The sequence below is a fragment of the Apostichopus japonicus genome, chromosome 11 (genome assembly GCF_037975245.1).
Source record: "Apostichopus japonicus isolate 1M-3 chromosome 11, ASM3797524v1, whole genome shotgun sequence".
Taxonomy (NCBI): Eukaryota; Metazoa; Echinodermata; class Holothuroidea; order Aspidochirotida; family Stichopodidae; genus Apostichopus; species Apostichopus japonicus.
The window spans coordinates 19,442,149-19,469,032 of record NC_092571.1 but is presented as its reverse complement, the minus strand read 5'-3'; the positions used below and the strand labels follow the sequence as shown (position 1 = coordinate 19,469,032).

General features: G+C 37.5%; 2 protein-coding genes across 16 annotated transcripts in view; one reads left to right on the top strand and one right to left on the bottom strand.

Annotated features, from left to right (window-relative positions):
• LOC139976171 (uncharacterized) overlaps nucleotides 1-5,850 on the top strand; it is a 192,145-nt gene extending 186,295 nt beyond the window's left edge. For all 9 annotated transcript variants that reach the window (XM_071984664.1, XM_071984663.1, XM_071984665.1 and 6 more), the window contains one exon: nucleotides 533-5,850. In XM_071984664.1, the coding sequence (XP_071840765.1) occupies nucleotides 533-556 (24 nt within the window). In that variant the 3' untranslated portion in view covers nucleotides 557-5,850. The remainder of the gene's footprint in view (nucleotides 1-532) is intronic.
• A 1,380-nt stretch (nucleotides 5,851-7,230) lies between these two features.
• LOC139976170 (uncharacterized) overlaps nucleotides 7,231-26,884 on the bottom strand; it is a 74,926-nt gene continuing 55,272 nt past the window's right edge. For 5 of the 7 annotated variants that reach the window (XM_071984654.1, XM_071984660.1, XM_071984659.1 and 2 more), the window contains 4 exons: nucleotides 21,346-21,507; nucleotides 17,079-17,420; nucleotides 15,684-16,085; nucleotides 7,231-8,663 (listed from right to left, as the gene is read on the bottom strand). In XM_071984654.1, the coding sequence (XP_071840755.1) occupies nucleotides 15,715-16,085; nucleotides 17,079-17,420; nucleotides 21,346-21,507 (875 nt within the window). In that variant the 3' untranslated portion in view covers nucleotides 7,231-8,663; nucleotides 15,684-15,714. The remainder of the gene's footprint in view (nucleotides 8,664-15,683; nucleotides 16,086-17,078; nucleotides 17,421-21,345; nucleotides 21,508-26,884) is intronic. The other 2 variants (XM_071984655.1, XM_071984657.1) reach the window with 2 other exon arrangements.

Sequence of the window (26,884 nt, the reverse complement as noted above, 5' to 3'; positions counted from 1 at the left end):
TGCCAAAGGTGACCCCATACACAGCCCCATCACATTGCAGGACAGGTTTGTGAGGGCGCTATTCATGGTAGCATTGTTGTGTTAGGGAGAATTATCTGCGATGAAGATGAAAAGAATTTTTATTTTCGTTAGAGCCAAGAAGATGGCAACAATAAAAATATCAAAATGTTGCAATTAGATATTCAAATTAGTCAGCATGTCCACCCCCCCCCCCCATTCCCCTTGCTTGAACAGAAATCATGATGTATCTACTGTATGTATTATGTACACCATCAGGCTAGCATATGCAATCTTGTTAAGTAGAATCAAAAAGTAAAGCCTTCATTGGTAACCTACCATCATAGATATTGCTGATGATATCACTGGGTGAGCTAGACTACATTAAATCCATCTACCTGCACTTTAATGTTAAATTCCTCATTTCCTTTTCCAATTCAAACCATAAGAAAATCCAATAAAAAAGTCATATCACCAACTTTTTCTATGTTTGAAACTTACCACTTTATTTGAAATTTTTCATGTTCTTTTGCAGAAAATACCCCAAACAGAATTGTGATATATACCTGACCGGACCATGCCAAACAAGACTTTACTCCAAACAGATGAGTGAGGTGTATCAGACCAGTCTATCAAAGGTCTTGCAGACTGAATTATTAATAGAACTACGAGGTGTACCAGACCAGTTTGAATGTTGCAGATAGTACCCGAAACAGAACTGTGAATTATACCGGACCAGGCCGAACTAAACTTCACTCCATACAGATGTGTGAGGTGTCTCAGACCAGTCTATCAAAGGTCTTGCAGACTTACCTATTAATAGAACTACGAGGTGTACCAGACCAGTTTGAAAGTGTTGCAGATAATACCCGAAACAGAACAGTGAGTTATACTGGACCAGGCCGAACTAGACTTTACTCCAAACAGATGTGTGAGGTGTATCAGACCAGTCTATCAAAGGTTTTGTAGACTGAACTATTAATAGAACTACGAAGTGTACCAGACCAGTTTGAAAGTGTTGCAGATAATACCCGAAACAGAACTGTGAATTATACCGGACCAGGCCGAACTAGACTTTACTCCAAACAGATGTGTGAGGTGTATCAGACCAGTCTATCAAAGGTCTTGTAGACTGAACTATTAATAGAACTACGAAGTGTACCAGACCAGTTTGAAAGTGTTGCAGATAGTACCCGAAACAGAACAGTGAGTTATACTGGACTAGACCGAACTAGTATGAAACAACTTCTTGTTGGACCAGTATAAAGAGACCAAATACTTTGTCAAGATAAGCAATAATCCAAAAAATGTTATCAAAAGAACTCTGTTCAAAGATGCCAAATTGTTTTTGATTGAATTTTTTGTTTATATAGTGATGCATATTTCAATATAGTTTTTTATCATGTCTTGTTTTTAATACAATGTAGCCTAAATTGTTTGAATGACATTTGTAGTACACAAAGAACCTGTACTGGACACCCCTAAATACTTAGCATTACTGCATAGCATAAAAATCTTATTGTATATTGGTAAGGGTTAGTAAACATCAGGTACTCCTAGTATTAAGTGGCATAGATTTAATGTACTTAAACGACAACAGTACTGCATTACTACAACAGTGACATACTTGCCTATTATACTTTGTATTTTTGGATTCAAGATAATTCTATGGTCACACTACCATTCCTGAAATCCACGAAAATATGATGGATTTCGTAGAATAGTATGTTGGAAATTTACCAGCAGAAACTTGACTAGCTCTTTCACAAAATGTGGTGTTTGTATCATACATGTGGGGAAACTTCTTCTGCCACTCACATACCCAAATATTAATAATTTAGAGTTAAAATTTACAGTATTGTAGATAATGACTCCAAGTTGATCTTAACTCCCCACACCCTATCACAACTGGGTTGAAAAAAACACAAAAAAAAAAACACAGAGATATTAAAAATAATGAAAATCAGTGGACTCATTGTGGTTGCAGTATATTAAAGATTGGTGCATGAGGCCCAGGGGTGGTAGAGGGGGTTGGTTTGAGGGAGGGGGAGGAAGAAGGGAGTGGTAGAAGATGGAAGAAAATAGAGATACTTCATTGATTTACCAAAACAGATAAATCACATAAATATCAGAAAGCATCCAAACTGTACCAAAACTATTATCTGATAAATAAATAAGAATCTTTGTCATTTTATGCGAGTAATATTAAGGGTCCACTCCTGAAGTTTGTGCACTTACCTTGTTTTTTGTACCTTCTGTAAATTCCGTGTGATGCATAAGACAGAATAAGCAATAGGTAGTCAAAGCAAAGGCTTTTGAAAATCCAAACGAATTTGGCGGGAAAAGTTACACTTTGTATTCCATGTGTATTTATATAGGACAATAGGAAAACTGTTTTCGCTACTACTATTAGATGGCATGGCTGTAGGGATATGGTGATCGATTTGTGTTTGCTTGTCTTTATTATTATGCAACTGTTTTTCTGATCATAATAAATTTGGTATTATCCCATCAAATGTGACTTTTAACTGATAGTTAAATGGTTTATATTTAATGTTTTTGTGTGTATTCTAAAGAATTATTTGGTCATCACAGCAACACATGCAGTGGCGTAGGAAGGTACTTTTGAGTGGGGGGGGGCTGAAGACTGATGGCCGGCCTGGGGGAGGGGTCTAAGGGGAGGGGGTGTCCCCCTCCCCTTTGGATTTTTTTTTGCATTTCCAGGTGGCCTCAGATGCAATTTGGAGCAATATAGCACACTTCAACTCCCACTCCATTTTGTAAAGAATTTTGCATTTCACCTGGCCTTAAATGCAATTTGGTGCTCCAAATGAGATTTTTTTCTCATTTGGAAATGAAAAAGGGGTTTTTTGACTTGCGGAGCGGGGGGCGGAATGATACTTCCGCCCCCCCATATTTTTCACTGGGGGGTTGGCGCCCCCAGCCCCCCGGTTCCTACGCCCTTGAATACATGTAGACACTATGTACAGTATATGCAATAAACGACGGGTTGGAGAAATACACGTGTGGAGGAGGATGGGGGGGGAGAACATGTTTTCTTTGCTATGATTTGATTATTCTCAACAATAGTTTCCTTACAACCTTCAACGTATGACAGTAAATGAATAATGGAAAACTTTCTTGGACATTTTAATCATTGGAAAAGAGCATTATATTCATGACTAGAACATGATTCCAACCAAGGATCACAAACTCAACATTCTACCAGTAACCCTTAGTTGGTGGCGCTCCCTATATAACCATTTCTCTGTTGGAGATGTCAGTCAGAAGCCAAAGTAACTTTGTATACCATGTAACCATGGATCTAGTCTCAGTTTCGTAAGAGTGTTAGCTCAGTGGTTAACGCCAGTGCCTTTCAATCATAAGGTCCCGAGTTCGAGTCACTCCAAGATTAATGTTTGTCCTCCAGTTACAGAGTTGTTGACAATTCATAATCATGGACGTTAAATATGAATATAAGAGACTGACTTCAGTCAGCTTGCGGCTTTGATAAGCCAGTGATGGCTTCTTCGAGAGTTCCTGCTTGCAGGAGGATCTGGAATACAGTCCCAGAATGCGGCAGGGAAGAGATTTCATGATAAATTCAGCTTTGTATATATAATCATATAAGTAAAGGAATAATGGAACAGTGACTGGTAAACATTAAAACACACAGAGTTCTTTGATCTTTTCCAGCTTACAAAATGATTGATAACACTGGGACAATGGAAGGGTAGTCTCAGGCTGATAACTACGCTAAGGTAGTTGAGTATGTTCCATAAACATGTTGAAGTACTCACAAAATGTCAATGGACTTATGACCAACATGTTCTATATACAAAACTCTGTGAGGTCTATAAGCCTATTCACATGGGTGCAACAAGCTGTTAATTAACCTCAATGCTCGGTAAATGATAACTTCCAGTTTGTGAATCGGTAAAATAGGTAAGGTGCATGGTAGATCTAAACTGAGTATTGGCATCTTCTTCTTCTTCAATAGTGTAATATTTTGTTGGTGTAGTAATGGATCAAACAGAACCAGCTGCTAACTTTAAAACGATTCATTGTAACTAGATGAAGTAATAAAGCTGGCTGGTGATCTTCATAAAAATGGGACAACATTCTTGGGGAGAGGGGAAATTCAGCTGGAGTTTATGGTCGTGGCTAAATCGTGTTCTTGTAGAAGAATTTTGGGCATAGGTGTAGGAGGCGAGGGGCTGGGGGACTGCAGCCCCCCCCCCCAACCAAATATTTTTGGAAATTCGGGCAATATGCTGAGCATTTTTCGGGCTCCTACTGAAAGAAAAATAAATTGCAATGTGTTTTTCAATGGTTAAACTTCTATTATTATTATCATTATGATTGTAACAACTTCCTAAAAAATTATTACCAATATGGAAGGGTAATAACACGGCAAATGATTGTTGGCATGCAATGTATTAACGATGTATGCCTTTATGATATGTACATTCAAATTTTGGTTAATTTTTTGAGCAAGTCGTTATAGCCCCCCCCCCCCAAATCAAATTGGGCTCCTCAGCCTATGGTTTTGGGCAGGCGCGTAGCCAGGGGGGGCGAAGGGGGCAGCCGCCTCCCCCCTTTAGCATATTTTTTACAAAATTTTTTAAGGTTTTTATGATATCGCTAGTATTTTCAAAAGAGAAAATGCTAAGATGCAACTAACAAGGCATGGGAAGGTTTCATTTCCGGCGATCTGGGAGGCATTTACAGCCAAAATTTTCTTGTACGCTTCGCGCCAACCATGGTGGCGCTACGCTTAGATAGTTTGCAATACAGAATCTACAGTTTCACCCCTCCCTTGGCAAATTCCTGGCTACGCACCTGGTTTTGGGCTGCCCCTCTCTTTTTGAAGAAAATAGTATCTTGCGGTCGACAACCTCAAAATGGTGTCATAGAAGCTGCAAATGTTAGTGGTAACCTACACTGATCACATTGCTTGGATAACTAAGTCATCGAATACTGACAGTTTTTAGTAGCTAACTTTCCCAGTGGGGGGGGGGGGGGAACAAGATATTAGCAATGCCAGATTATCTAATAAACATATGTGGCAAATGCCTAGGGGTGGTGGAACGGCTGGGAATATTTTCGGGCAAGATATTCCACATTTCTATTTTATTAGGATGTGCCTCCTAACATGGGGGGGGGGCAGGTAAGGGGTGGAAGCCTATGGTGTCTTATTGCTAAAGATTGTGCTATAAATCTGTCAAGGTGTACAGGTATAGAATATTGTGTTTCATTGAATATCTGATTTATTCTATTTTTTCGTTAAGTTTAAACATTGAGTTTGTCTGGGGTCCTGGTGATGTGATCCGTTTTTGCACGGTGATTTCATTCGTTTTTAATGTCTTTTCCATGATATCCATGACTGTATGAATATTATTACTTCGTTAAGTGAAACGTTACATGTTAAGTCTGAGCATGACACCCTAAAGTAAAAGATTTATTATTTAAGCAGCTTCTTACGAAACGGCTACTCATCTGCCAAGAAGGAAGGATTCTGAAGTTATGGAGGAAATTTGTACTGAAAACATATTTAGAACTGATTAAAATAACTAATTGATTGTTAATCTGCTAACTAATTGACAAATGTAATTAGTCAAATACTTATATTTATCTTTCAACCAAATTTTACATCCAAAAGTAAAGAGCTGCTTTTGAAGTAAAGACAATGAAAGAAGTATATACAGTTCTGTAGGTAGATAATGTACAGTTTAATAAGCGTCGTGGTTTTGTAAAATAATATATATAATTATATTCATTATGTCATGCGACTTACTTTGTGCTTTCTTTATTATTCACTTCTCATATTAAATAAATATTCATGCAACAATTCTTTTTATCTCTATTTTTGTTATTTTTAGCATTCTGCTACAAGTCCAGTTGCAAATTTCACACTTTTTCATACTCCCCCCCCCCACACCCACCCCCTCCCTGCCCATCATTGTCATTTTCAGAATTGGCTATGTCACTTGGTGTATGACAAGTACGTTTCCTGAAAAGATGCCAAATTGTAAGCAAATATGAGTGTTTACTCTTATGCTAAGACATGAAAGCCTTTCCAGCAGGCTAGTCTTATTAATTGCTGCCCACCACCCCCTCCCTGCCCACCACCCCCTCCCTACCCACCACCCCTCCCTACCCACCACCCCTCCCTGCCCACCACCCCCTCCCGGCCCACCACCCCCTCCCGGCTCACCCCTCCCTGCCCACCACCCCCTCCCTGCCCACCACCCCCTCCCTGCCCACCACCCCCTACCTGCCCACCACCCCCTACCTGCCCACCACCCCCTACCTGCCCACCACCCCCTACCTGCCCACCACCCCCTACCTGCCCACCACTTTTCGGACAAACAGACGCACATTTAAGTCGCTTAGTACGTATTATCGTATGTACTATGACAAGGTTTAAGAAAAAAGACTGCTGAGTGCACTGCAAATTTCGCTTTGCGTTAATCCTCCTTAGAGGAGACATCAAGTCAAAGTAATCTTGGTATAATTACCTTTTTTTTTTTTTTTAAACAACAGTGTAATGTCTGCTCACGTAGCGGGTGGTTTGTAGGTCAGCATCTTTGCAATTTACAAAATGGGGTCAGATTCGTAATGTTCTTGAAACAGTAATCTGCTAAACAAAATTTTCGGTCTCCCAACCTGTCAAATCAACAAACTCTAACATAGTCTGCTGATCGTTTAATTACCACGACAAAACGACACGATTCGATTACTCCAATATTGAGATTACTGCATTGGCTGCCAATTCAACAGCGAATCATTTTCAACTAATTTTATGCTTTTTTCTTCAAAGTTCTAAATGGCAAGGCACCATCCCACCAGAGTGAATTATTAACTTGGCGATTTAGTGGGCGCATTATTCGCTCTAACACCCTGGCAGTTCACCAACCATTGCGTAAATATTAGTTTGATGGTGATCGGGGCTTCTCATATTTTTGCATCGCGTCAAAGGAACGCCGTCTTTAACACATATTTGATTGTTTTGCTTCCAACATAAAACTTAACTTTTTATTATAAGGTACTATAATGACTGATCTTGCTTTTATTTGTCTAAACCACATTTATATTAATTTCATTTTTTTAATTTTTTTTTAGGCGAGTTTGCTTTGACTACTTCACTCTTACATATATTATATTTGCTCCAGTCTCATGTAAAGTGCCTTGAGATATGATTTATTGTAAAGCGGTATACAAGTAAATAGATATTTTTATCATTATCTTTATTATTTAAAGTTAGACATTGAAGAAAGCAAGCACTATACCCTCGTTCCATTTACATATTTTTCTCATGTGTAAAAATAAAATATTAATGCGGAAGCATTATAGGGACAGTTGCAATGACTGTTTGTTGCTTGCCCCCTCTGGTTCCTGGAATGTACACAGGATATCACTATGAGTTGATAAATGATCCATTGGTTGCAATTATCATATAATAATAAGCATATAATATGTACATCAAGATACGCAACCAGGTACTAAAGCTTCTAGAAACCCGAATATTAAAGAGGAGCTAAAAATAACAGCAATTTACAGCCCTAAAACAGAAACGGGCCACCCCCCCTCCCACCCCCCAAATATCCTCTAACATAACAGCAAAAAGTCATATATTTCAATTCCATGTGAAGATTGAACATTAAGAGTAAACTACAAACTACTAAAAATGTTGCCAACTCTGTACACAAACAGACACACAAAAGAATTTGCCATTTGTCTTCATCAGAAATGTCTCCTCTCTGTCCTCTAAAAGATTTCTTTCCTCTTCAAGAAATCCTGTTGTCTTTCTGTCCTCTGTGACTACTGTACTATGTTCCATAATATATCTTTTGGTTTCTTGCTCTTTTAAAACTTTTATTAAAGACCTTTGTTTTCCCTTCGTTCTCTAAAACAACAACAACACCTTTTTCCTGTCTTCTAAACAATATGTTGTCCGGACCTCTGTATCACTTAAACGGACATCTTACTCATTAGTAGACATCTTGTTGTCATTTAATAGAAGTCTTACTCTCTTCTCTGTCCTCTGAGAGACATGTTTTTTTTGCCTCTGTCCTCTGAGAGACATGTTTTTTTCCCTGTGTCCTCTGAGAGACATGTTTTTTTTCCCTCTGTCCTCTGCGAGACATGTTTTTTTCCCTCTGTCCTCTGAGAGACATGTTTTTTTTCCCTCTGTCCAGGCTCTGAGAGACATGTCTTCTTTAAAAGCGATAGTTCCCCGGGAGTAATCCGCTTTTACTCCCTTTGTTAGGGCGTCGTCATAACCATTCGTCTTGAGAGAACCCCTCAGAGAGATCTGTGAGTAGCTAAAGTAAACACTCATGCAATTTCTTCTTGTAGATCTACCTTCACCTCCACCAATCTTATGTCGTCTTCAGTGAACTCCTCAGCCTTCGCCAAAGGTGCTGCACTTAAACTCGTCCGACCTGTGTTTATACAGCTATCTTTTGAATTCTTCACAATAATCACACGCGAAAGGTTACGCGGCTTTCGTCTACGGAAACCAACAAATCGCTCCTTAAATGTCACAGCATTGCCAATCTTATTGACTTGACGAACACACATTGTAATAGTCGCCATCCAACCGATAAGCAAAAGGCTGACCAGCAAGCCCTCCGATATGCTAACCCCTTTAGGCTCATATTCTGTAGAAAAAAAAATGAAAGCATTAGATTGCAATGGTAAGAACGCATATTAACTTTTTGAAACAATATACAGTAGGGTGATACCGTAGTAAACAAATTACACTTCAGAAACTCCATGCAAACCCCACCCCTTGATGCAGCATAAATATTGTTGGAAACAAGGCTAACTTTATCCAACTCTTTATCCCTTCAGACTTGTGAACGCACGCATGGTGTCCATTTCAAAGAGGTCTTTATTTACAATTACAGAAAATTATCACATAAGAGGTAATATTTACTTATTTATTTAACACCATATTCGGTCAATACTAATCTTTACATAGTCTCTAAAAGCATAGTGTTGTCAGAACAACACCCTAACCAAAGCTGTACGTTACATCTCAGTAGACATGGTGCAGGTGGTGTACATTAGTCTACTAGAGTAAGATGAAACTGTTGCACAATTTATTAAATTCCAGCATCGCCATCATACCGAAGGTGTACACACTGGCACCTAATGCATGACTATAACGTGCAACTATCTATGGATATCGGGCCATGACGTCATATTATAGTGGTCACATGAAACATTCTGAGAAACCAAAGTCATGACGTCATATTATGGTGGTCACATGAAACATTCTGAGTAAAGCATGACGTCATATTATAGTGGTCACATGAAATATTCTGAGAAACCAAAGCCATGACGCCATAATATAGTTGTCACATGAAACATTCTGAGTACAGCAAAGCCCTGACGTCATATTATAGTCATCACATGAAACATTCTGAGAAACCAAAGCCCTGGTGTCATATTATAGTGGTCACATGAAACATTCTGAGAAACCAAAGTCATGACGTCATATTATAGTGGTCACATGAAACATTCTGAGTAAACCAAAACCATGACGTCATATTATAGTGGTCACATGAAACATTCTGAGTACACCAAATCCATGACGTCATATTATAGTCGTCACATGAAACATTCTGAGAAACCAAAGCCATGACGTCACATTATAGTCGTCACATGAAACATTTTGAGTAAACCAAAGCCATGTCATATTATAGTGGTCACATGAAACATTCTGAGAAACCAAAGCCATAACGTCATACTATAGTCGTCACATGAAACATTCTGAGTAAACCAAAACCATGACGTCATATTATAGTGGTCACATGAAACATTCTGAGAAACCAAAGCCATGACGTCATATTATAGTCGTCACATGAAACATTCTGAGAAACAAAGGCCATGACATCATATTATAGTGGTCACATGAAACATTCTGAGTAAACCATGACGTCATATTATAGTAGTCACATGAAATATTCTGAGAAACCAAAGCCATGACGCCATATTATAGTTGTCACATGAAACGTTCTCAGTACACCAAAGCCATTTCGTCATATTATAGTCATCACATGAAACATTCTGAGAAACCAAAGCCCTGACGTCATATTATAGTGGTCACATGAAACATTCTGAGAAACCAAAGCCATGACGACATATTATAGTTGTCACATGAAACATTCTCAGTACACCAAAGCCATTTCGTCATATTATAGTCGTCACATGAAACATTTTGAGTAAACCAAAGCCATGACGTCACATTATAGTGGTCACATAAAACATTCTGAGTACAGCAAAGCCATGACGTCATATTATAGTAGTCACATGAAACATTCTGAGAAACCAAAGCCATGACGCCATATTATAGTTGTCACATGAAACATTCTGAGTACAGCAAAGCCCTGACGTCATATTATAGTCGTCACATGAAACATTCTCAGAAATCAAAGCCATGATGTCATATTATAGTGGTCACATGAAACATTCTGAGTACAGCAAAGCCATGACGTCATATTATAGTAGTCACATGAAACATTCTCAGTAAACCATGACGTCATATTAGAGTGGTCACATGAAACATTCTGAGTACAGCAAAGCCATGACGTCATATTATAGTCGTCACATGAAACGTTCTGAGAAACCAAAGCCATGACTTCATATTATAGTCGTCACATGAAATATTCTGCGTACACCAAAGCCATGACGTCATATTATAGTAGTCACATGAAACATTCTCAGTAAACCATGACGTCATATTAGAGTGGTCACATGAAACATTCTGAGAAACCAAAGTCTTGACGTCATATTATGGTGGTCACATGAAACATTCTGAGTAAAGCATGACGTCATATTATAGTGGTCACATGAAATATTCTGAGAAAGGGCAGGTCCAAGCTATTGTATCCCTAGAAGCCAAATTTCAAACTTTACTGAAGCACCCTAAATGTGGTGTCATGTTAAAGCTGAATTATTGAAGTTTCAGATTTTCATAAATTTTTTTAATTGTTTTGCCTATTCGAACAATTACAGCCGGCTAATTTGCATAAATTCAAATTGCAGCGTGACGTACGGGACATTTGGAATCCTATTTCCCTGCCAGCAATATGAACTTATTGAATATAAGTTATGTGGGACATGATACACCCTTCCTTCCAATAATTTTGACATATTATGTTTGGGGGTTCATCAATTAATTATGCTAATTAGCTAGTGTCCAAATACTGATGTCCCGTACGTCACAATTTTCAGCACTTTTTTTCAAGTTTTGATATGGACGAACAATTTTTTTTGGTGATATTCTGTAAAGTTCTAATTAAGAACATTGTTCAACAAAATCCATCCCAAAAAAATTGAAAAAATATTCATAGCAAATCTAATTATCAAAATTAAAAATGTGACGTACGGGACAAAATGTGACGTACGGGACATAGTGTGGGGGAAACCCTGTATTTATACATAATAAACATGCATGGGCTCCAATGGGGACCTCTACTGGAAACCTTCCAATGCTTACAAATTTATTTTGTTGAAAGATGGTAGTTGCAACTTATAATCCCTGCATGCCTGAAGAGCACAACATGGCACCAAAGAAACTATTGACTGATGACCACCAACAGCCCAGGTGTTGTTCAATATACTATCGGGAAGTCAATTGTGTGTGTGTGTGGGATACAGAATCATCTACAATGCTATTCAACATTGACATTGAATGAGGACAACTTCAAGAATGTTGAGTTTGCATTTCAACATTTCGTAGGCCTATTGTGAAGTGTGACTATCATGACTGTGCAACAATGTTCTTGTGTCCTGCACTTAGATAGTAGACATTGAGATATTTAGTTACAAGTGTAGAGTTTTGCTCGCCCAATTTTTGCAGAGGACAAACACTCATGAGTTTGTTCAATAATCAGTATTAGGTCTATAGAGTTTTCTTTGTTGTACTAGTTTCATAGATGGACATTACATTGACGTTACTGTGGACATTTTGATATGTTTTGAATGGGATGGATCATATTTCAACTTGAGTGTTAATAGTGGGGAATATGATACAGTGTTGTACAGTATATACAGGAAACAGTTTTGCACCAAAACTTTGCATCTTGAATCATTTGTGGTCTAACAAAGCTAGAATTGATGTTATGACTATTTGGTCTGGTAACCAGTATCAGGTCTATAGAGTTTTCTTTGTTGTACTAGTTTCATAGATGGACATTATGTGGACGTTACTGTGGACATTTTGATATGTTTTGAATGGGATGGATCATATTTCAACTTGAGGGTCAATAGTGGGGAGTATGATACAGTGTTGTACAGTACAGTATATACCAAAACAATTTTGCACCAAAACTTTGCATCTTGAATCATTTGTGGTCTAACAAAGCTAGAATTGATGTTATGAGTATTTGGTCTGGTAACCAGTATTAGGTCTATAGAGTTTTCTTTGTTGTACTAGTTTCATAGATGGACATTACGTGGACGTTACTGTGGACATTTTGGTATGTTTTGAATGGGATGGATCATATTTCAACTTGAGGGTCAATAGTGGGGAGTATGATACAGTGATGTACAGTATATACCGGAAACAGGTTTGCACCAAAACTTGCATCTTGAATCATTTGTGGTCTAACAAAGCTAGAATTGATGTTATGAGTATTTGGTCTGGTAACCAGTATCAGGTCTATAGAGTTTTCTTTGTTGTACTAGTTTCATTGATGGACATTATGTGGACGTTACTGTGGACATTTTGGTAGAATATGATGGATCATATTTCAACTTGAGGGTCAATAGTGGGGAGTATGATACAGTGTTGTACAGTATATATACCGAAACAGTTTTGCACCAAAACTTTGCATCTTGAATCATTTGTGGTCTAACAAAGCTAGAATTGATGTAATGAGTATTTGGTCTGGTAACCAGTATTAGGTCAATAGAGTTTTCTTTGTTGTACTAGTTTCATAGATGGACATTATGTGGATGTTACTGTGGACATTTTGGTATGTTTTGAATGGGATGGATCATATTTCAACTTGAGGGTCAATAGTGGGGAGTATGATACAGTGTTGTACAGTATATACCGAGACAGTTTTGCACCAAAACTTGCATCTTGGATCATTTGTGGTCTAACAAAGCTAGAATTGATATTATGCGTATTTGATGTATGTGTAGAGTAGATTAATACTTTACGCATTCCATGTTTTATGTAGTGGAATGAACTCACAAGTACAGTCACTGCTCTTTTCGATCCCCGCAAGAAGGAAATATGGCATTAAATTACAAATGACATTGTTCTGACATATCCAAATGAATGTTTTTATGTAGAAATCAGCTTGTTATGGTTTATTCAGGAATAAAAATATGAGTTTTCATAGTCAATTTTTATTTGGACAAATTGTCCCGTACGTCACATGTCCCGTACGTCACAGGACAATTTTCATTTGTGTAATCACTGAACTGGAATGGCTTCATATTTTTTTCTAATATGTTACAGCTTAGCCCTTGGAAGGTTAGGCTATTCACTAGTTATAACAGCTTGATCACTGCCCTCCTAATTTCAGAGCGATTTCAGCTTTGCTCCTTAGCAAAAAAAACACAAAATTCTCTGGTCCCGTACGTCACACTGTACATTAATTAAGATGGGACCTAATTAAAGCAAGTGTAGGAAATCTTCATAAGTTTGTAATAAAGTAGCAGCAATAACAAATATGAAAACCTGAAAAAGTTTCTGGAAAATAGATTTTTTATAACTTTTAGACACATTTAAGTCTCTGAAATGTCCCGTACGTCACAGTGCAAATAGCTTGGACCTGCCCGAAACCAAAGCCATGACGCCATAATATAGTTGTCACATGAAACATTCTGAGTACAGCAAAGCCCTGACGTCATATTATAGTCATCACATGAAACATTCTGAGAAACCAAAGCCCTGGTGTCATATTATAGTGGTCACATGAAACATTCTGAGAAACCAAAGTCATGACATCATATTATAGTGGTCACATGAAACATTCTGAGTAAACCAAAACCATGACGTCATAGTATAGTGGTCACATGAAACATTCTGAGTACACCAAATCCATGACGTCATATTATAGTCGTCACATGAAACATTCTGAGAAACCAAAGCCATGACGTCACATTATAGTCGTCACATGAAACATTTTGAGTAAACCAAAGCCATGTCATATTATAGTGGTCACATGAAACATTCTGAGAAACCAAAGCCATAACGTCATACTATAGTCGTCACATGAAACATTCTGAGTACACCAAATCCAGGACGTCATATTAGAGTGGTCACATGAAACATACTGAGAAACCAAAGCCATGACGTCATATTATAGTCGTCACATGAAATATTCTGAGAAACCAAAGCCATGACATCATATTATAGTTGTCGCATGAAACATTCTGAGTAAAGCAAATCCATGACGTCATATTATAGTCGTCACATGACACATTCTGAGTACAACAATGGCAGATGTGAATTATTGCAAAGTGATAACCATGCGTGGAATGAAAACAAGCCTCAACTAATTTAGAAAAAAAATTAAATAGAAAATAATTTATTTTTATAATTAAGGTACTCTGTAAAACCTTGTCGAGACTTGTTGAGACTTTCAACGATAAAATATCATAACCACTTAATACGCCACCTGGTTCTATGGGGAGGGGGGGTGGCTTTATGGATTTTTCAATCTCACACAATACATGCTAACTAATGATGGTTGTTAAGCTTTAACATTGAATGACAATAACAAACTGTTAACAATAACGTAGCATTTCAATTTCAAGAGGAAAACATTCATTTTTCACTGTTCTGGATTATACAACTCATGTATATATGTATATATATATATATATATATATCTAGTTTTTAGTTTCCCAATCGTGCAAAATATAGGTAAGTGTTGCATCAACACATGTACCCTATATGACCATTTACTATTGAACACACCCACACTCAATTATGCTACACATCCTGTATGGCTTAATTTAGCACACATACATCATAGCAGAACTTAAAAGAAAAGCAGGGGAATGCCTTCATTGCACCCATGGTCCTTTTCTTACCCCTGTCTGACCCCCTCCCCCACACCACCTCACTCTTAGAATCAAATCAATACTCATGACCACAGAACTTGTAAAAAGTGAAACAATTTGAAGGTTCCTAATCTTGAAAATCGAGTACCAAATAGAAGTCCAAACTATATTAAATTTTGTAATGATTGACCCGTTTGAACTGTTGATTATGCAATAGAAATTGTTTAAAGTTACGTAGCGTGGTCAATTACAAGAAATAATCTGCATGTATTATGTACTGTACAGTATGCGTACACAATATGAAGCGTTTCCACTGTGGTTTATAAAAGGTCAAGGATACTTTGATTGCGCCGCTGTTCAACCTTAAAACCATGATTTTAACAGAAGGCTGATGAAATTTCACATTAAATGCGCTTCTCTTCACATTAGATCTATTGCTGTGTTAAAGTGAGCTGCTGTACTCTTTATGTGTTTCACGTACTAATGTACAAAAAAAATTGGCAAAAGGTTAACAAAAAGACTTACGCACATATATATATACACGCATACACACACATCTCATCCATCTCAGGCTTAAAAATGATATGAGTATCCTAAATATTGCAATAGTATATGGTGATAAGAAAAGAAAAAGAGTTTGAACCCACCACCTCAATATGGTTTCTCCCACAGTACCCTCTATGTCCTGCAGTAGGAGGGACCAGACGATGAAGGAATGTCATTTATGGTGGGCATGTCTTCAGGAATAATGGTATGCAAATCATTGAAAGAGCGGGAAAGGTGAGACTTGGATGAGCAGTGGAGGTTGGATCCACTGGATTGGTGAGAGAGTTCTGGAGTGTAAGAATTTGACCGTTGAGTATGCAAGTAGGTATATGAATTAGAATGGCATGGTTCCATGACCTCATACGGTGACCTAGGGTTAGAGCTGACGTCGTAGGTCGGCCGTAAGGTCATCTTCTTGCGCCAGGTGCGAAGAAAGTGCAAAATGGCCAACACCCAAAGAAGCATCACAATGGAAAGAATGAACCACTTCCCGACAGGAACATCTTTTAAAGGAAGAATGAAAATCGTCTGGCAAATGATTCATGCATATTCAAATATTATATATGAATATTAAGCAATATAGGCTGGAAAGTGAATGTCATGAACATACAGTATATTAGTATCTCTCTTAGAGCCCGGGTAAATATGTAAAGTCAATAGAGCACATGCAAGATAGCACTGATAACTCTAAACAGAGCTTTTTTCTTTTATTTGTGCACGTATCAGACTATATTCAACCGCTCTATAAGGTTGATAGCCATTAGGTTATTATAGGAAGGACAGTGCAAATGAATTCATTGTAGAAGAAAGCAGGTAATCGATATATAACATGATTCATATCTTAATTATGTGAATTTGGGACCAAACTGATCCAAACTATACTGCTTTGGGATTTAGAGTATTTTAACTTCTACTGGAACTGCAGGATCCGCATGGTAGTGAGAAGAAACCCATGTCTCCATGTATGTATACGTACATATACATACGTACATGTATATATATCTATATATATATATATCTATATATATATATCTATATGTATATACGTACATGTAGATATATATATATATAGATATATCATATATATATACATATATATACATATATATATATACGTACATATACATATATAGACAGTTGTCTGTTTGTCTGACAGTTGACAGTTGTCTGATGATCGCTCAACGCCTGAAACTCTGAGTAACAACTACTAGTCTTCCACTAGTCTCAACATATATAAACATATACATGTATGTGTGTGTGCATTAGATTTTCTATCTGACCGAGGACTTGAACAAAAGAATTCCAGGTCCTCGGTTGTGATTTCTAAAGAATCACCACGTCCTCAGAAGAATTCTATTGTATGGGGTATTGTTAAGGTTAGGGTACGTGGATTTGAACAATGGAAAATACAATGGGGTCCTCGGTCTGAATGTAATACAAACATGCGTGTGTGTGTGTGAGCCATTAAATACAGTACCGGTATATGGATTCGTTACCTTTGCCGGTGTTTAGTATAATAGTATTCGATATAAGATCCGGTCCATTAAGTCGAGTGGCTGACATGATGACCATGTAGTTTTCCTCTGGTTCTACTTCGTCAATTTCATAAGCGTTCCACTCAGTACGTATTAACGTTATTACTGTTTGCCTGTTTGGTCTACTGTATTCGATATCCTTTCGTTTACTGTACTTGATAACGAATGACGTAATTAAAGACGCATTCCACGAGTCTTCGTGCACCGGTTTCCAGCTTAGAGTAAACCGAGTTCCATATAGTGCTATGCATGTTAGATTTATTGCTGTGGCTTTGGTTATCTCTCCGTGCGAAACGTAACTCCCTGAATTCAAAATAATAGGAAGAAAACAATATAAATTTTAACAGATGAGAAAGAGAATATTTGTTATATCCTATTTTAACTACAGTATCGTATCACACGTTATTCGTTAACACAGTAATACTACAGTAATAGAAATTAATTAGTAGTTTGCCACCTTCAGGGCATTAATACTTCTATAGTGTGCACGGTGAGTGTATTAATGTTCTGACTCTACGTCATCAATGACGTAAGCATTCCAATTACAATGTGGTAACGTTACTGCTTGCTTGTTCGGCAAATCATTTTGATCACGAATGACGTAATATGATTCCACAGCTCTTCGTGTACAGGAGGACTTTCATTACATTAATACTTACTACAGTAGTATAACACAGTAGTACTACTGTAGTAATAGTATGAAGTCAGAAGTATGCATCTTTGGTACATGTATACTACTGCAGTAAGTCTCGTTCAGTATACAGTAACACTGAAGTTCTCTGCATCCAGCAGAAGAATATTAACAACCTCGTAAGAGATGAGTTATGTTCATTTTAGTATTAATATTTTAAAGAAAGACTTTATGTTAGAATTTTATTGACCAGTGAATCAGGACAACATGGACTGGTTCATTGAATGCTGGTACTGTATATTATACAAAGACTATAAATCTCAGGAGTCAAAGACGCGTTAGATATCAGACGCATATCAGGCATTTTTCATTAGTGCTACACTGTTGTTGATTGGGAAGGGGGAGGGGTGTAGGGGCCACAAAGGAGGGAGATCCCTGATTGGGTTCAAGAGAGGAGGCCACAGAAAGCTGAACCATTTTCCGATATTCTTTTTACCGTGTAGTGACTTTCGAGCCCAAAATTCAATACTTGTCAGAAAGGGGGGTTGTCAGAAAGGGGGGGGGGTGTGGGTCGGAACGGTATTCAACCGCTAACTAACATAACTTAATTATTTGCCACATTGACAATGAACTACTCCATGGACGTAACCTCGTGGGACAGCATGAGCTATATATCACATGTATGCAATCTGTATATCCGTCCGGAAAAGATGTGAAATTAGTAAAAGTATCAAATCAAACTTAAGCTTAGTTGGGTACTCTTTCCAGCTTAACATTGATGAGCCATGGTAATTAATCAGTAAATCCACTAACCTTAGCTGGGTAATCTTTCCAGCTTAGGACTAATGAGCGAGGGAAATTAATCTGTAAATCCCTTAGTCCCATTCATTCCCCGGTTTCTTTTCATTGTTGTTTAAAATCTTCTGTTTCTTATTAGTTTGAAGTGTTTAAATTTCTTTTGTCTGCCAAGAGTTACCCCTTAATTATACTTCAACCAGGGATGTTGTGTTAATTAATAACACATCCCGGCTTCAACACAAGATATTATCTTTAACCCAAACTGCAAACGCATCTTGTTTCTACCCTTTCACATCAATGTTTATATTGGTTTTTGTATACTGTATGCAATCCGTATAGATCTTGTGCAGTGTAACCTGGACTTCATCATCTCCATGATATCACTTTAATTTCAATATCACATGAGGCAATGTGACAGGGAGGCCTAAAAGGGGGCTATTTTGACTTACACAAGCAGAAGATCTGTCGTCTCCTCTGTGCACGTGTACGGATCCCTCGCTCATTTCATTTACATGCCTTCTCACTCCCACAACTTAATTACTTCCGATTTCGTGATGCAATAGCCCCTCGTCTATGGAGGTACTCAGAATTATTCCTTCATATCCCACAAGCCTTAGGGAGCTTGTACAGTATTCATACAGTATAAATAAGAGTAAACAAATACACATGATCTTGCTTAAACATAGTAAGCTTGTGCAATATTTCAAGCTGCTAAATTCCCGGCGAACAATTTTAATAATTGAAAAGAAGGAAGCCTTCTTCAGTAAACTGACGTGCATTAATAGATTGGAAATTTTGTCTTCAACTTCGACCAAAATTTTGAAGGTCACATGAGCTCAATCAGACGTATAATATGAATATTCAATGGGACGAAGCATGAATGACTTAATATTAATTCTGTGGGGTTTTTTTTATCTGATGCTTTCATCAGTTAAATGTTAGCAGAAATTAATCGATGATTATATCTGCGCGAGAAGAAACAATTCGTTCATCTATCTGTTATCAATCTATATTTAAATGGAAAATGGAAATTTACTCAAAATTTTATCAAGTGCAGTGCCACCAATGTTCCAATTGAGAGGGCATACTATCACTTAAGAAAACATATCAGATTGTGTGGAGTATGCGACTTGCCTTTACAAAAGGTGCCATCTATAAACTGAACCTTGAGTAAATATTATATCAATCAGAGCGGTTACCTGATAAAATGATTCAAAGTATAATATTTTGATTAATTTTTGGTACAGAGAATCAACGGTTTAAACAATCTAAGGGTGAATTATGTCATGAAGGTTGTATCAGATATAAACAATATCAGGGGAACGTGGCACCATCCACCCCCACCCCCCCCCTCCGAGGTCATTCATTGGCGTAGGATGTTTGGATTCGTATAGAAGTGCAAGTAAGCATTTGGGTTTGAGTGCAGCATTTCTTTAAAAAGTGAAAACATAAAATATGACATGAAACGTAAATGTATGAAGTAAAAGTAAACGTAAATGTATAACGTAAAACGTATAAAATATGACGTAAACCGTAGAATATGACACAATACTGTATGAGGTCAGCATTTAGCTTGGGTGCCTCATCCCATACAAAAAAGTCCTGCATAAAATCCTGCAGGATCCTGCAGGATTTTATGCAGGATCCTGCATGATTTATGCCAGGATTTGGCCACATCCTGCATGCTTATGAAGGATTCCTGTACATGCATCATGGAATCCTGTATGCATACAGTATGAAGGATTCTTGTACGTTTGGAAGGAATCCTGTTCCATATACAGGAATCCTATAGGACTTTTTTGTATGGGATGTGCAGCAAAGACAATCAAAGACACATGTTCTTCTTGAAGGATGACTCCTTCATCTGAAACATGTAGTGGTGACTTTCATTACCCTCTTGAAAAAGACGTCATCATTTCTGTTTTTTATGTGACGCATGTTGGACTAATCATTGTACTACTATATTTAGTAACATGTATAGTTCAGAGCTTTCACAGATTGGCCCCTTCTAATCTGGTCTCTTATATAACACAAGGTTTTTACATTCAACTTAGGACTGCTGTCATTGGTTATTCAACAGTTTTGTCTCACGTGATGAGAACATCCTTGTGAACACATACTCTTAGTTCCGTGAACAAAATTAAGTGAGCAATGTGAACACTATTCTTAGTTACGGATGTGATATCTCGATTGACTCTAATTGCTAATGTCTTATCCAAGCAAAAGTGATACAATTTTTATCCACAATGCCGTTATATTTTTTGCAGCAAAAGCCCTCATAACTTGATGAGAACGTCCTGATTAACTTCCATAAACATAGTTCTTCTGCAGTCATTCATGTGAACGAGGTTTTCATGTCTCCTCTGATTATCAATTTTGATACTTATCTTGAGAAACTCTACCAAAGTGCTATTTCATCGTACAATTTTTGTCCTTCATTAGACATTACATGGCTGCAATTGAGTGTACATCATGTTCTTAGTCTCGCACAAAAGACGTTGATCAACATACGTTAACTTGTTAATGGCAATAATTCCTAGTCCTCTCGGTAATACTGTCACTCGCTACATATGTTGTCATGTATATGTTGTGATTTTTCATACATGTTGCTGCTTTATTTGATTTATATTTACATTGTATTATATTGTTATTATCGCTCCCAACAGACGTTATTTCATGCATGTTGTTCATTCCAACACATTCAGAAAGATATTTTGTTGACAGGATTCATTAAAAAGCAAAATTGGAAGCTAATATGAGAAGCCTGTTCAAACATGCTTTAATGAGTACATACTATACCTGAATATTGTCCAAATCGCCCACTGGATTCACAGCGGGAACAAAACAAGGCAAGAAATACACCAAGGGTGCACGTAACCCAATTCTCCATAACTACTGTTTGATACTGGACGTTGATGAAAGGACTGGTTGTGTAGTTATCTGCTGTCTTCTTTAATATGTCTGTTGTATATAAAATATAAAAAACACATGATTATATCCTCAATTCCTTCCGATTCACGTACCTCATCATTAACACAGCTACTGTAACATCTTCTGTAGTATTTTCTAGTCTTCAACAATTGACTTCCTGACAAATATAACGCTATGAAATTTTTTTTATGATTAATGAAAATACAGAAGTCTAACATTTTCAGAACTCATGCTTTTTTCTTTCTTGATACAGCTTGGTTTGCTTTTACCGTTTCCACGGGTGACCTTTTTTCTGCTATGGTCTTTAACATCCTTATCATCAACAATTTACGAGTATGCAGAAAAAAACAGACAATTTTTCAATTGTATGCCATTCATTTTTCATTAACATTAAGCCACACTAAAATAAAAATGAAAGTCAACACGTTAAGATGAATATACACGTCACATAACGTCATAATACCTCAGGAGTCATATATATATGTAAAATGCATTCATCATACGGTTAGCATTCTCCTCACCCATGACTGACTTTTTAACGTCTCTGATGTAACGTTCTGTCAGAGGTGCGTCGCACAAGGATGCACATTTCATTAATACTACGGTAATATCTAACATATTCATCATGTAACAGTAACCAGGTTTTGTAGGTGTAATTACTCAACCATTTGGCACTTGTGAATGATTGTTAATAAAACAGCTACCCTGTACATACTCCCTTTTAACCTGTGTAGTGGAATAATGAGTGTTAGGGTTTCCATACGGAAATATTTGGCCTCTCTTTTATTTAGGAAGAATGAGGATGGGAGAGGTGTCTCCCCCGACACCTCTACGAATGCCTGCTCTTCCAGCTAAGCTTCCATTTCCTCTCTAATACCAAGCTCTGGGCGGGATCTGTGGGTGTTAGTGTTACCCTTCCTCCATCCCCGAAAGACGGACTGGAGGTAAATACTATCTTGTATCCCTCGGATACCTTTCTCATCACCTACTGATCCACGCCCATAATTGCCAATTGCTGAGGGTAGTCTGTTAATCTCTCACCCCCCCCCCATCACCTGTGATTTTGGCGAGGCGATGTGGGCACCCATAGGACCAGGCGGTGAACGTCGCTCTCGTTGAGGAGCGGGCACTGTCCTATTCCTCCTATTCCTCTGGATCCTCCCCATGGTTTCGATCCGGGACCAGCTCTTCCTCTGGCCCTGCTTAGGAGATACCCTCTTGACACGCTTCTCTGAAGCATCCCTCTGCCTCCTCTGGAAGGTCGGTATTCTCTAGGTCAATATGGACCTTTCTATACCTCTGTTGCTCTGAACTCTGAAGTATCCAAAGTCACTCTTCAAGAAAACTCCTCCTGAAGCTGCTGCTGTAAGTTTCCCTGAAAAAGATCCTCACCGAGGAACGCCAAAGCCAGCATCCTTGACTTCTCCTAAAAAGACGGCCACCGAATGGATAACACCACATTCTCTCTCCTTGACCCCATAGATTCTGTACCGCTTTATTACTCAAAACCTGAGCCACATCCTCCGGCAGCTGTTGGTGGTGTCAGCCAAAAGTATGAAAACGGACGTAAATTTCATCACTGTCGGGCTGCCACATCTAAATCCACTATGATTTGCTCCAACTTTCTCTGAGCTGAATCTTTAAAAATACCGCGAAGATGATGAACCCACTCGGAGTTACTGCTTCCATTTCTGGGGATAGCTGGGCACCTAGATAGGAATGTCCAGGCTTCATCGGGTACTCTGATGGCCCTGTCTGCCTTCACTGGGAAGGCTGTCTACCTTCTTTTCACGGAGATGTCCTCAAATCTATCATACCAGGATACGTCCACGGGCATCGTCGACTTTTGTCGAGCCACGCTTTCTCCTGTAGTGGTCAGTTTGGAAACTCGGACCGGGTTCGGTGCTTGCTCTTGAGGCTCTGGTTCCGGTACTACGGTCGGACTGGATGTAGATGGTCCTGTCTGTATCAGGGCCATTCTCGGTCACGTGTGTGACGGAAAAATGGGGAGATTTGCACTTTACCACTAAGTAACTACTTTTAGGTAAAGAAATTGTATTGTAGTACTTAAGTATGCACTAGGGTACTCTTTTAGAAAACCATATAGCTTAGCCAAAATCAGAACATTCATGTGCTGGTAGAGGTCATATAAAGGTCGGTCACGTGTGTGACTTGAAATGAAACTGGCTTTTTTGCACAAAAAAACATTGGCAAATTTCTAACAGGGCTGGATAACCCTAATTTCTCATGTTTCTACTGTACATTAATGTGTTTCCATTCTAACAAGACATTTTACCTCAATATTTCACTTCTTAAAATTAGCATAATACTACATAAGCTAAAAAAATCCGGTCACGGGTGTGACATTTTTGGGGCACGTGTGTGACATTCTGAATTTTCAGTCCATAGTATGCAATTTTTGCAGTGCAAATGTTGACTCTAGTAATGACCACAGAACAGCACTGATGTTGATATTCCATAGGAATTACTTTAAAACAGTTTTACTGCCATGATTTGGAGGGTCACGTGTGTGACATTGTTGGGTCACGTGTGTGACATTCTGCATTTTCATGGATAAATGTCACACACGTGACCATCGGTCACGTGTGTGACGACTAATTAGAGACTATTAAGTAATCGTAGGAATAATTATTTGACTGGATATTTTGCAGAACTAACAGTCTGTACTAAGAACGGTTGCATATCAAGTGTGGACATCATTAGGCACATCAGTTACTTTTTTATGAAAACTTTTGCGTTATTTTGGTCACGTGTGTGACAGCAAAATTATGCTAATTAGCACCCATTATTAACAAAGAATTGAAGATCAGGAACCTCCGCTTTAGGAATGAAATAAATGAACCCATGTATAACTGCCTCCATGTGATAGTTGATAACTGAAATATTGTTTCTAGATACTCATGTAGAAAAAACAAACAGTTAAAAACTACAAATTTTGGCTAAAACTTACAATAATGCAAATTTATGCAAATTAGTAAGTTTTATAGTGGTTGTAATTTTAATGAAAAAAATATGAAACAGAAAACTTGAGGTATCCCCCTAAAACAAAAAGTTTAACATTTGGTCCTGATGAACACTTTAGTTTTTTCATGCCAGTTTCATTTTCCAGAGAATGGCCCATCTCTCTTTCCCTATGCTCTTGCCACTGACTAGGCTAACACTGGATGAACACACACCAGGCAAAGATCCCTTCTAGCCCGGCATTTTGGACATAATTGTGGCCTTACCATGCTATACCGGGACAGAATAGTGAACAATTGAGACCCTTGCATTTACTGCGTGAAGACATTGCTGAACCCAGATTTAAGGAAAATAACAATTGTAAATAATGTCTAACAATTAAAAAAAGGGAGAATAGCTCACAGGGGAAGGAACGTAAGCTAACAAAGAAGTCTAACAATACGTGAGAAGAGTAACCTAACAACGTGCTTTGGCTTAAAATAATAGCACGCGGCTTTTACAAGAGTAGTAACAATCTGACCCAAAATACAACCAAATTATTCATTGTACTACTGGTTACCAAACTTAATGGATCCCATGAGTATGTGGAAATGTTAAGGTGCCATCGGAGTGTTCACCTTTTTGTAAATATAGTAGCTGTTTTCAACAAAATGATTTAAAATTGTCCAGTTAATATCCTATATTAAACAAACTGTAACAAAATTCTAATACTGTAAGTGAGGAATGCCACATTGTGCTGCAACATGATCAAATAATTACCCAAAAAATTGTGATAAAATGAAACATTAAAACATTTTGCAGCAAAATGATGAATGGCTGCAAAATTGTAGAAAAAGATCTTAGCATTTTCAAGGCAATTTTAACGTTTTCATGCATGATATTTTGGTCTCTCTTGTTTATCTTTGCGGTTCATTTTCATCACCAGGCTGTATGACAGTGAAGGATTACTGTAGGTGTCATAAGCCAACGTAATTCTAACACCTTGCGGTCTTTGGTTATTTGCAGCTCATTGAAACAGAGAATTGGGTGTTACCTTCAAGGGAGCAAAAACCACAGATACAGTACGGTGGTCCAGGATGTAATATACCGATTCTTATTTCGTCTGCATAACAAAATAGTTCTCTCTTCTCTTGAACGAGCAAAGTACCCTGTATTACAAAACTAACAAACTTAATGAAGACTCCTTAGTATCTTAGGGATTCAGAGGTAATCAATACAAACATTTTCTTCATACAAGTTCAAGATTGTTTTGGGGCATTGTTTGTTTGAGTTTTTTGGTGATAAATTTTACACTGGTATTTTTACACCGTTTTGATTCGTCAACTAAGTAATGCTCATAGGAATATTTCCCATTTACTGTTCCTTTCAACTCAAATAGATATTTGACGGATAAATATTGCCATTTCTTTTTAGACCATAGCTTAATCAACGCAATGCACACACAAACCCCATTGAAAACATCATACTGTGAGAATTTTTTTTAGATGAATGTCAATTCTTTCCTATCTATTTAGATTGAAGTTCTGCTTTTCTGTTTGAACTTTAAGAAATGCGCAGAATTATTACAAGACGAATGATTTATTTTATCATTTACCTTGTACGTTTTCTTAAATTCCCGACGGCTATTATATAAGCTGTATTCAAGAAGGCCTGTACTGTGTATGACAGTTCTCATGAAAATTAATGTGGTAAATGTGTGTATGAATAATTCTTTTCCTCTTTCTCTCTGCTTAGAATAAGTAAAGCGATTCACTGCATCACCTCTGGTGTACCCCCAACAACTGACAGACGAACGGAGTACATTACATGTAGCAATGTTTTCGCCAGTAATGCCACTGTGTGACTATATATATACCTATATATATCTCTATATATATCTGTATATATACAGTATAGTACAAAATATCAATATCTACATTTTAACACTAAATATGAACAGTGAATTTTCCTTGGATAGTTCATTGCATATCTTTATTTAGCTGGGAAGTAAAGCATTTGTTATGCATAGGACATGAATGTTTTTACCTAATTTGTGGGTTATAAAACAACTTTTTGAAACATTTTGCCTCCACCATTGCGTCCTTGGTTAATGCTGTTTCTTACATATAAACTTCTTAATTTGCAATAATAGAAAAAGGAATATCTAAATAAAAAAGACACTAGCATACAAATTAGTGTATTATTATATATATATATATATATATATATATATATATATATATATATATATATATAAGCGGTAAAAGTGTAGCTTTGAGCCCCCTTGTTTGATAGAACTGATGAAATGTGTGTGGACATAACATATTAAAAAACATGAATAAATCTGTCAATCATGGAAACCATGGACAGTAAAATATATCCATCTCAATCTATGAATTAATTCGTCAACCATGGCAACCATTCCGTTTCCTTCCATTTCTTATCA